Genomic DNA, 12,826 nt, shown 5'->3' with positions numbered 1-12,826 from the left:
GCTTATAAGCCTATGTCCTGATAACAGTAACCATATCATCGGTGTAATTAGAGTTCGAATTATTTTGGCATACTCGTGGCTTTGTGTTGGATTTGGCTTCGTTTTCAGTTATCAGTCGCAGGGGAATGAGAGAAAAACAACCCAAACGCACACGAATAGATACATATGATAACAGGCTGCTCCGTGAACTTTGTGCAAATACACTTTTCCACCGCACCCTGTGGAGACAGAGACCCCCAGAGGAGTGTGACATTATTTCATGGACACTGACACCGCAAAACAGAGACAGAGACCCCCAGTGGAGTGTGACATTATTTCATGGACACTGAGTGACATCACAACCACATGAATCTGTCGTTCATCCTTATTCTGTCTCCTTTGATGATCCCTTGTTTAATTTACCTTAGCATCTCTATCTGCAATATGACCGTCTTTATACTAATTTTGTTTTCCCGCTTAATCTGACCAACATTAAAACTGTATATTTAAAATAAAAAAAAACCAAAAAAAATCTATGATGTCCAATATTACCTTTTTTGTCCGATATCCGATATGCCGATATTGTCCAAACACTTAATTTCCTATTGCGATATCAGAAGTTTTTTTTACCCACCCACCCCCAAATTAAAATACTATTGAGCGTCTGGCAATATTTATATATTTATCTGTACATACCACTCTATTAGTTGCTGTCGGATTATCAAAATAGATTAATAAAATGAGCTGCAATGCTGCCATCTAGTGATCTTGACTTTCATATACAGCCGTTTTTCCCCGAAACTATTTCAAGTGCACATGTCATCTGGCGATAACCCAGGCATTCCATTATTGGGTTTTCATTATTGGAGGAAAAAACCGATAACGATATTACATAATTTTGCTAACATCGGTTGGTTGAAATAAAAATAAAATGCTTCAACAATGTGCTGGCAGGCAGCGAATTTAAGCCGTTACTAAACCTGACCATTCGTTCAATTCTACATGTTTTAAAAGACTTTCCTGTCAAAATGTCATGACTGCACAAAAGGCTGGGGCTGCAGAGACCATGTTGATTTTCAGTCAGCCTCTGATTTAGGTACCAGACCCTTTATACTCACATCAGGGAGCTAATACATTAAACACGCCGCGCCTGAACCTCAACACTTTCCCTTACAGATAGAGCTGATAGCTGATCAATAGTTGGCACACTCAATCAATCAATGTGCTCCAGTACAACCTCTCCTGTTGGTGTTTTAGAACCACGCTTCCTCAGCTCCAGGGCTGGTTTGTCCTGCAGTGCCTCTGTCATTTGTCTAGATTTTCCTTCCATCTGACTGCACCGGCTGCTTTACAAATGCCCTTTTCCACATGTCCCTGTGCTCTGGTTGTAATTCCACAGAATGTATCACTGGCCATATACAGTAAGTGACGATTCAAGACCATGCATCTGCGCTCATGTACACGGATGCATGCACTGCACATTTGCATATACTGTAACATAATTACAGAAAGGGCGAGAGGAGACATAGACACTGCTCGCATTTTATTTTTCTTTCACATCACATTTCATTTTTACAGGGTTAGGCCAATGTGGCCAATGAAATCTTAGGCAGGAACATGTGAAGCAGTTTTGTAGAGGGAAACTGGGCTGTGGTTTCTTGAAGACGTCCCTTCTATTATCCAAGAGGGTTCTTCGTTGGTTGTAACTGACTGCTGGAAAAATTATGGAAATTACCCCTCAAGAGCGGCTGAATACCTGAAAAGAGAGGTATTATAGCAGGGGTCACCAACACATTGCGAAAGGGCACCAGGCAGCACTCGTGGACTATCGAAGGTCCCCATGCAGTATGTTAAAATAAAATGAGACTGGTCAACGAGAGGGTGAAACAATTATAATTAATTGCGTTGCTGCTGTTTTTGAGTCCACTACACTTCTAATGATATTCACGACGCTACTGCGTGTCCTCAGGAAGCGCGTCTCAAACAAGGAGCTCTTCGTATTGCTCAGTACCCTTGAAGTAGCTCTCGGTTTCCAAAAGGTTGGAGAAACCCCCGCATTATAGCAAACCAGGGGAAGTGACCGTGCCCCAATCCAATAGCAGGATGGTGTGATCACTGGGGTCAAGGTGTGAATGGGGGGGAGTGGGGAGGGTCGCGTGAGTCACATGGCAGGTTGGTCTCACCTTAAGGGACCCAATTGGCTGTGTGTGCCCGGAGTCAGTCTGTGTTGTTCGCTGTAAGATTTTATTTGGGATTGGAACCCAGCACACTATTGGAGTCTTAAGCCAAGACAAGGAAAATCCATATGCCTTCAGTTTAGTCCCTCTCTTCTGCTAGGTGGCAGCAGACGGCTATAAAAAAAAAAGAAAATGAGTGAGTGTCTTTCTTCAATTTCTACGAGTATATCAACACTGTCTTCAACTAAACACTCTTGAGTATCTAAATAAATTGAGAGTAAATTTAAACAGAGTTTCTTATGAAAAATATGTGCTGTGGCTTAAGAAAAGGTTGGGAAACACTGCCTTATACAGTCAACAACTATAGAGTCTGTGGTCAGGGGGAAAATAAAGGAGGCAGATGCTTGGCCAGCGCTATCCCTGGTCACCTCTTGGGGGCGCCACTGTGACTGACGAACTGAGTCATTCGTTCATCCTCTGAAACTTAAAACTGAAAATATTGTGTCTTTTTAAATCGTTAAAATATATAAGCACATATATAAACGCTTCTATGTAAAACATAAGGAAGTCACTTTATGTATATAAAATGTTTATTGATTTCTTCACTTGCGTTCACTTCATTATGGCTGACAGGGAAGATGAAGCCACACCACAGGTAGTCCATAGACAAACAATCATCCACACCTACTGTACATTTGGTCTGTTTCCCATCCCTGGTATAGTGTTTATTGTGGTAAAAAGGTCTGTTTCAAAACCCCTGGTATAGTGTTTATTGTGGTAAAAAATATCACAGTAATTGGACCAAAACCAATTCACATACAAAGGAAGTGCATGATTGTATTGTGTGTACGTGAGTTTTCGAAGTGTACAATTGCTGCGTGTTGTGTTGATGTCGTGAATGAAGGGTCTCGTTTGGTCACATTAATATTCAGCAGACACCCTCAGAGAGACTAACTTCAAATGTTATTCATTAACATAACAGCGTCACATCAGATGAAGACGAATTTGTACGGATCCGGCCATCTCAGTTAACGGCTCATTACAAATGCAAGAGAAAACCACATTAATCTCCTTTCAGAGTGTTCCTTACTTTAAACTAAACTATTTCACAGATTCGGATTTTACTGACTTGCGATAATCGATAATTAGTACAATTTCCACAGCAGTAGATAATATATTAATGAATGAAAGAAGGTAGAAGTATTTTTTTTATAATGGTTTACTATTCAGATATATAAATAGTTTCCTGTTTTACCTTCGTATATTGTGTTTACTCGACAGCTATCAGTAGACAGATGTCTAATGTCTGTATCTTTGCTCTTGCCTTATCCCTTGGTGCACCATCTGTTGAAGAGCAGCAACAAAATGCAGGATGAAACAAACATCAAAAACAGTGCAGTACAGAGAGACCCATTCTGCTGCACCCACAAAAATTCAGTTATTAAATTAGGCTAAAAATGGGTCTACGTGTGTGTACATTTTATTCCTAATGAATATAGGACACAGTTGATGATAAATTACGGAACACTGTCCTGCAGTGTTTTTCTCATCTTGAAGTAGAGTAGCTGGACATAGACAGACAGTCCAACTCCAAAAACTTGGTAAAACACTGAAAATGCCACCGATATATGTGCGACAGAAAAATGTAAGCTGTGAAATATCCCTCAAAAATGCATGTATATATGGATAAATGTATATAGTAGAAAATTCCCGTGTCAATTGGCTGTCGAACCATCCATCCCTTTTAAATTGTTTTTGAAGCTTTTGCATTACAAAAATAAAGCTGCACTATTGGTATGTATATAGACAATTTTTTTTTGTAATTCTAGATACTCCTGCAATTAAAAAAAAAAAGTCTATATCCATCCAAATAGTGCAGCTTTATTTTTTAAACGCAAAAGCTTTATGTATGTACCCCTGACCCTGAATGCTTGTTGAATTATACAGTAAATAAATATATCTAATTTTGTGGTTGATATAATGTAACAAAACAGTGACTAAATGCACAATATAACATTTTTTTCTTATCATAGTGTTTTTATCTTAATCTAAGAACTGTTAATCTAAGAACTGACATTCCATATAGTTATGTATATCAGACATGCCATGGGTTTAAGAATATATGGCAGCTTGCTATGTGCACTGCCTGCACTGGAGCGCTGCGTACTCCAGTGCAGCAGGGGGCAGAAGAGTAAATATTTAAGCCGTATCAAACTGACCAACAAAGCGGAAGAGACGTGGCACATAAACAGAGTTGAGGAAGAGGCATCGGCTAACTGCGGTGAACCTCTGCTGATGACTGTCACAGACAGTCAGTGGACCCACCTTTCCTGAGATTTGCACACGGAAGCGTAAATGACAGCAGCCGAAACACTTGAACAAAACAGGGCCTGAACGAAGTCTGTGTGACAGGTAACACGAAGTTATTTATCAACTGCTGCCCCACTTCCTCAGCTCCCGTAGCTACGACTAATGACTGGCTAACGTTAACTCACCTTATACTCTCTAACTAAACTATCAAGCTAATGACAGCTCATGAACGTGTGCTAGTGCTGCCGGTGTGTATGAGGCGTACATTGAGTCGTCATAAAATATTTAAGAACAATCTTACAAGCAGCCTTTACTGTTATTATAGTGATATTCACGGCAGCTGTCAGTGTACGCAGTAACAGCTAGCTTTAATCAACAGACGTCACATTGGCCACACACTAGTGTCTGGTTATATTTTTGATTGTAATTTTGATTGTTTGATTTTAATTTTTTTAAAACAAGAGGGGAACTATTACCAAATAAGTTTAGAGATAATAATAGGCATTATATCAAGCTAAGGGGTTGGGTTTTGTAGCTGTCAAATGAATCACTCTAAAGGGAATGTGTTCGTATCTCTGTGTTCGGTCGGCACATTAAATGTCGTGTGAAAAAAAAATCCTTAAACAAACAGTGATTATGCATTGACAGTCCTGTGTCAGATTTAGCAGTTTCTCTGGAGAAAACAATATTTTCAGACTTTAATACGTTTTAAAGATTGTCCTCAATATGTCACGTTCAATTTTGGTGACATTAATTCAATTTTTCCACTACCTCGGTGCAGATTTATGGGATTTCACGATTTAATTGCAAGAACTGAAGCAACAGAATTAGATCAGGGGGCCGTAATAAAACAATTATTATTTTTGCAAAACAGGACTTCTAACTCAATTTGCATTTATATATATATATATATATATATATATATATATATAGATAAAATGAATGTATTTTCAGAATATTTTTTTATTTCTGTCACATCCTATCTGCCAATAATCAAAGTCAAAGTCAACTTTATTGTCATATATGCCATACATACAGGGCATATGGGGGGCTGTGACATCAGGACATGTGCTGTGACATCACTCATTAATTACAGAATAAATGATGACAGTGGTGAATCAAGGAAAGCAGTAATGAATCATCTTATTTAGTCGAGGGTGAGGTAGCACTTTATTCATAATAGTGCAAATGAATAGTGCGCATGAGTCGAAGGTGTAGTGCAGAGGAGAGGGAAAGGTGGGGACGGAGGAATGGGTTAGTATTGTGTACTTAAGATGTAAGTTAAGCCTTTGCGGTACACAATTAGTATTTACTCCACAGAGGTGTGTCATTTAAGACAACGTCTTGATATGTGTCAAGAGGCACAGGTCAACCAGGGAGAGAATCAAAATCTGTTCTTTATTATTGTTTGCAGCAACAAAATATTCAAGTCTATTTAGGTCCAATTTACTCAATGAATCCTGTTATCATTAAAATGGGACATCCTTTACCATCATAATTTATCATATAAAGAAATTACTGTATTTTCCGGACTATGTCGCTCTGGAGTATAAGTCGCACCAGCCAAAGGATGAGGAAAAAGTGTGACTTATAGTCCGGAAAATACGGTAATTTCTTTATATGATAAATGATGGTAAAGGTGTGTGTAATTTATTTTTTCTGTGCTGTGCCTGACTGGGACCCAGCAGTTGAGCACCTCTGATGTAGTGTGTGTATTTATTCAGCTTCTTTTACTAACCTTCATGTAGATGACGCTGACCTCTCAAGCATCTTTCAAAATGATTTCCCATTTTGTTTTACATTTCAATTTATAATCCAAACTGCAGTGTAAGCAAACATGAATCCGAGCAACAGATGCTAGAAAAAAAAGAGGTTGTGATGGTACATCAGTTGCGTGCACATAATACAAAGTTAGTCGTACAATTTGTGTAAGTAATACTTGTCTTCTTGTGAAGGATGTTTGTGTTTTTTCAAATGACCTTGACAACGTGGAGAAAAGTACGCTGCGGCTGATGAAAGTAAGAAATTAAATGGAGAAGCAACGCCCTTCCATCACAATGAACAAAGAGTGATTTACAGCAGTGCTTCTCAAAGTATGGCACCGGCCCCTCTTGGTAGTATGATGTCATAGTTTTAATCTCAGTGAAATGGGTTTGTCACAAACAAATCATGCTTGTTTTGTCATTTGAAGTGCGAAAATGAGTTGCACGATTAATTCATTTACCGGGAACATTTTAACTGCAGATGCACATCAGTCCATAATGGGAAACATTTTTGTAATGTCTATCAATGTGTTCTCCTCATTCTGTACACTGTTCCGAACCTGCCTGACTTTTGGATATCATCCAGATAGAACAGGTGGCCATGGGTCTGTGCAAGTGCCCGAAGAGAAAAGTGACCAATTTATTCTGCTTTGAACATCGTGTAAATGTTTGCGAGCATTGCCTCGTCTCCAATCACAACAAGGTCAGTATCACACTGTTTGTGTACACTGATGCGACATTTTTGCCACACATCGTGATCACATTAAAATTCTGCGTTTTCTGCCCTTCCAGTGTATAGTGCAGTCATATTTGCAGTGGCTTCAGGACAGCGATTACAACCCTAACTGTGCTTTGTGCAAGACCCCGCTGTCTTCGCAAGACACTGTCAGACTGATTTGCTACGGTACGATTGTTGTACTTTCTTTTCCATAATAACCTCGTAAAATACATCCCAAACTTCTTTGAATGATATAAACGTGTTGTTTTTGGTTTTTTTTTCATCCGTCCACAGATGTGTTTCACTGGTCTTGTCTCAATAATTTTGCAACTCAGCAGCCGCGCCATACGGCTCCAGCGGGATACCAGTGTCCTACCTGTCAGGGTCCAGTGTTCCCCCCCTCTAATTTGGCCAGCCCGATCGCAGACGTGCTGAAAGAACAGCTGTCATCCGTTAATTGGGCTAGGGCTGGGTTGGGACTGCCACTGGTAAGAGTCTATTAGAACCGTAATGATCCAAATTCGGATATAAAAGCTATTGTGATGACTTTCTGCTGTTGCTGAAGATGCCAAAACAAACCTTCTTTTTAAACCTTCTAAATTGTCTTTGGAGGTTTTCAGTCATTTAAGTCATTTCGTAACAGTACATGAATACATTTTTGCATTCAATAATTTACATAATCCAGTTGTGACTGGTGCAACTGATCTATTATTCTATGTTATTTAAATGTAACAGCGCTTGATACAAGAGGGTTACAAGGTGCTGTGCTTTGCTCAAGTTATGTTATTTAAATGTAACAGCCCTTGATACGGGGGGGTTACAAGGTGCTGTGCTTTGCTCAAGAGTATTTAACTAATTCGCTAAGAGGGAGAAAGACTTTCAAGTTTATGGTCAGTGTATTGTGCATATTTCAAAACTATGCAGACACCAAAAACTCAAAGAATTGATGTATTACGGTTTTGAAGTGCTGGAAATTTCACTTCCAGGAAGTATCATGTGGGAGCATTTGAACAGCATTTATTTGAATAGGTGCACTGTATATATTTGAGAAAAAAAAAAACAAACAAAAATATTCATTACGCTTAAAGAACTTTTTCCACTGCCAAGTTTAAGTGCAGCCAGAGAGAGTGTGACCTCCAATGCAGGAGATAGTTGCAAATGAACTCTGTTTATGGACACATTAAATCAGAAGAATGGACCTGTTAAATTGGCGACCTCTCTATATATATCATTCTCAGATTGTACAAATGTCACGTTCACACATTAATATAAAGTCGTCTGTAACTGACAGTTTGAAGAGCCCATTGAGGTCCGGGAGGGGAACACCAATCACGATATCACAGATTACACAGACTGGTCCACGTTCGATGGTAAGCCTTATCATGTGTCCGTTTACCGTCCGGTTTTGCACACGGTACATTGTGTGTGTGTGTGTGTGTGATCATATGATGAAAACATTCTTTTGTCTCCCCAGCACAAGAACAAAGTAACGTATACCCCAGTCAGTCGTACAACGCCAGCTTCAGTGCACAGACGACCTCCGTGGCACCATCAGCACAGGAAGACCTTGGAGGTCCTCGTAAAAACGGGGACGCGCACAAGCAGGAACACGTTGCGATAAATTTCACTACTGCCACTACGTCTGACACCATCACAATACACACAGGTAAAGGAAACTTAAAGCCATCCGACTTCTTTCCCTCAGGGACACAAGTCAAACTGGAGGTGACTTTGATACATCATAGGAAGGCAACCCCATTCTTCAAAACTTTAGTTTATAGATGTACATCCAGTTTCTTTCAATTATTTCTATATGTTTTTTTTTATTTAGCTGCTCAACCAAACTTGGTCTCTGTTATCTGATTCAATTTCGTTTCATTGGCCAATAGGAGACAGATCTGGAAATTTTTTTTAAAACTAATTCCACATTTTTCTGTTGAGCTGCTATCTGATTCAATTTCGTATCATTGGCCAATAGGAGACAGATCTGGACTCAAACAATCTCGTATTCTTACATTCTCTTTTTCTATTATTTCATACTTTGAAAAAAATTTGTGGAGACACCGCATCCCATATTCACTGCCACAAAAGTGCATTGACTGAACAGCTACTGTAGCTCTCCTGGTGTTCACTTCAAGTGTCTCTAAATGTCAGTCTTTCAATAACATGGGTTTTAAAGGGTGCGTCTCCCGAACCGCGTCCTGTTGGTAAAAGGAAAAAAAAATATTGAAATGCAGCGTTGAACAAATGTTGCTTCAAAAAATGAATTATTTTTGCTCTGCTTTCTATTCGTAATTGTCCTTGCTAGCCTCATCTCCAAGAAAGCTCTACGACACACGGGACGTCGCTCACAGCTCTGTCACACAGATCGACTTCGACGATGACAAGTACCGGCGAAGGCCAACTTTGAGCTGGTTTGCTCGAATTCTCAAGTTAGTATTCAGAGGTTTTGTTTGATACAAGATGTAAACAATTATTAATTATTATATTAAATATTAAATTGTTTGTGTGTTTTTTTTTTTTTTTTTTTTTCTTTCCCCCCCCCCAACTAAAATGTACAGGAATCGCAGCGGTGGAAAGCGTACCTCTTTGTCTTGGAAACAGCGAGTTTTTTTGCTACTTCTGCTTGGATTTCTTGTTTTTTTTACATTAATAATTATCATGGCTAAACTTGGACGGGCCTCGGCTGCTTCAGACCCAAATCTCAACCCCATGTTAAACCCTAACATTCGTGTCGGGACCAACTGAGGACGAGTATTGACGTTGCCTTCTTCTGTGTTAATGTTGGACTTTTCTAATATGTGTTTAGACCGATTAAGAAAGGGAAAAACTGAATTTACACAACATTATAATAAAATAGGCTTTGCCTCCCCTCAAAAAGGAGGGAGTCCCTGGATCTGTTAAATTATACTAGACAATAAAATCCGTCTAGTATCCACAAATATGAATTCGATATTCAATATTCAGGAGTTCTTTTTTTTTTCTCTGAAAGTACCCTGAAACTGTGAAGATAAACTAAAATGTATAAAATAAATACAATTTACTGGGTGAAGGTATTTATTTCTTTATAATAAAAACTATTGGCAGAGTAATAATATTTAAAAGTTTAAAAAAAAAGTTTTTCGCTAATCTTTGTATTTTTAAGCGAAAAATTTTGATTTTTATAAGTTCAAGCTGCTTGAAAGAAGCAGCATTAAACTGTTACTTTGTCACACCTTTCAACGTCTGTTGTGTAAGATTTAGGGTTTTTTTTTTTTTCAAATGCAGAAATTAAGTATGACACTATTAACTTGTGTATTTCCATGTGTAACACTGCTGAGAGTTTATATAGTTATTTTTAATTATTTAGACACAACGCATCCGTGTGGAAGTCATCACGTTGGGTTGATGTTTTTTTTTTTTTTTTTTTTTAAATTTTTTTTTTTTATCTTTTTAAATGAGGTGCGGGTTTTTAACAGATTTTTTCACTTTGGGGGATGGAAGGTTTTCTCATTGTACTTTTAAACCAAACTCTTTTTTAAAAAAAAAATCATTATTGTTTATGATCTTCCCAAATACAGAGAGCATTAATTACCTTCAAGAAAACCCTTACCTTCAAAGACTATATTGATTCTAATGTCACTGGGTGATAACGAAAGCCTTAAACAGCATCAACTTCAAAACTGCGATGTGTAATTTTGTACATATTTCCCATAAAGATGTAGTTGCCGCCTCATTTTCTCTGTCTTTTACTGTTGTTAAATTCTGGTTTATTGAAATGCCATTCCTTCTTCCAGAGAAAGGTGCTACTGTTACACCCCCCCAAGGGGAGAAATAATCAGATTGATGTGTGTTTCCTCAGCCAGAACTTTACCGGAATGAGGAATATACTGCAAGATCCTGTGTGCGTGCGCGCGTGGACACAAGCGGCTGTTTTAACAGCACTACATAATAGGTAAAGTTAATCTTGCCTTATTGCCATATTATTGTCATTATATAATAATTAATATATCAACTTGCTCCACCATAACAGTTACAATATGTTCAATATGCCAGATGAGTTATAGAAACGGTTAGTGCACACTAATGAAGAAAAACAATTTTAGAAAAAAAAATTTTTTTTTTCTTGAGTATTAACAAGATCAATATTACCACTCAAGATAAAGATGAACCTTGACTCTAGAGAAAACAGTCTGACCTACGGAACTCCTCTGGAGACGTTTGTTCAAAATGTACCTTTTATTGTTGATGAAATAAAAAAAATATATAATATACATACATATATATATATACGCATATATATACATATATATATATATGTGTATATATATATATGTATGTATATTATATATTTACTCATAAATTTCACAGGAGAGCTTTCAGTACAGTGCCGTTCTGCCATGTTTAGTTCATGAAGCCTGGGCCTTGCATTTCTCTGTAAATATTTGTGCACTCACTCCCCCTGGTGGAGCTCCAAGCTCATGACTACTTCAGCAGTAAATGAACATTCGGGAGATATAGAGAATCGATCAAAATGAGATGACATGCAGTGTGTGCTGATGAAGTTAAGACCAGGGCAGATATGTAAACAGGCTCAGAATACATACATTGATTGATTGATTCGTTGATTGTTTGATTGATTGAATCAATCTTTTGTTTTCTGTATTTCTCCACCAGCAACTGAACTTTTGGGGCGGTGGTGGCTTAGTGGTTAAGGAAGGGAAGCGGACTTGGGTCCGGAAGGTTCAAGTAGTTCACTTTCCATTTTCCTGCTGTTGGAAATGTTAGTGCTGGCTTAGTGTGTGGGGAAACACATCTAGTTGTAACCGAAGAATGATCTTTGGCGGGGGGGGGGTCTCGAATTTTTAGAAAACATACCTATAACCTATAAAACTGTTTAATGCAACAGTGTAAATGAGTACAATCAACAACTGAAAAACAACAAAATTTTGTCAGTATTGTCATCTAGTTGTCTCTATTTATATCCAGTTCTATTATCAAGCTAATAATAATATGGAAGTGAAACCTCAGCATTTATTATTGCAGGTTTAAAGGTTCATGTCACTGTCTTTGAGAATCTATCTATTTGTGCAGTACTGTTCAAATAACTCCTACTACATCCCATGGTGTGAGTAGTCGCTGCATCCCACTGACTTCCCACCGTGTCTGACAGTTCCAGTTCCAGCCGTGTGCGTTTCGGCATCGATTGTCAGTGGATTTGAGTCCGATTACATGGATGATGGGAAATCTGCCGAGGGCAATACATATCAGACATCATGGCAATTTAAAATGATGGTCAGTGACGAGACACTTTTGTATTCCCCCCCCACATCGTGTCAGGTTCGTTAATCTTGGCATGCTAAATGATGAGGTTTAATATGACATCATGGTGCACTAATGAAGTGCGATTGGCTCTGTCACACGTATTGGAGTTCGATTGTTCCTCACTGGCTCTGAATTATTACAGTGCCCATTGGGATGACATAATAAGGGCACACTAGTCAATAACCTACCACAGTAATTAATGCTTATACTGTAAACAATATAAATTAAATAATAAGGGGGGGAGAAAAAAAAAAGCACCGGGTCTGTAGTACGATTTGTCTTGAATTCAATATAATTTACAGACTAGAAAATATATTCCATGTTAGACCTGTTGAAATATATCTGATCATAAAAAATGCCATTGGATTAAGCATTTATCATTATGACGTACAAAAAGTACCAAGAGTCTCTAAAACTGATATACTTCATGCTTAACGCAGTACATTAGTTAATTATGTTTTGCATGGTCTTCTTTAGAGCCAGTTCAGTTGGTTCGGTGCTTGCGTGCATCTGTCAGTAGATGCAGTAGGGGCATGCTATATATTGATGTGTGTGTTTTTTTTTCTCTCTCTTTC

General features: G+C 38.3%; 1 protein-coding gene across 1 annotated transcript; it reads left to right on the top strand.

Annotated features, from left to right (window-relative positions):
• Positions 1-4,382: 4,382 nt before the first annotated feature.
• On the top strand, positions 4,383-9,995 carry zfpl1 (zinc finger protein-like 1). The gene is made up of 8 exons (XM_008332341.3): positions 4,383-4,568; positions 6,816-6,932; positions 7,022-7,133; positions 7,242-7,435; positions 8,239-8,317; positions 8,422-8,613; positions 9,256-9,379; positions 9,509-9,995. Exons 2-8 carry the CDS (start codon positions 6,831-6,833, stop codon positions 9,693-9,695), a joined length of 990 nt encoding a protein of 329 aa, XP_008330563.1. The 5' UTR covers positions 4,383-4,568; positions 6,816-6,830; the 3' UTR covers positions 9,696-9,995.
• The last annotated feature ends 2,831 nt before the right edge of the window (positions 9,996-12,826 follow it).

The sequence above is a fragment of the Cynoglossus semilaevis genome, chromosome 19 (genome assembly GCF_000523025.1).
Source record: "Cynoglossus semilaevis isolate Cse_v1.0 chromosome 19, Cse_v1.0, whole genome shotgun sequence".
NCBI lineage: Eukaryota > Metazoa > Chordata > Actinopteri > Pleuronectiformes > Cynoglossidae > Cynoglossus > Cynoglossus semilaevis.
The sequence above is the reverse complement of the archived record's forward strand: the minus strand, read 5'-3'. Positions and strand labels throughout refer to the sequence as shown.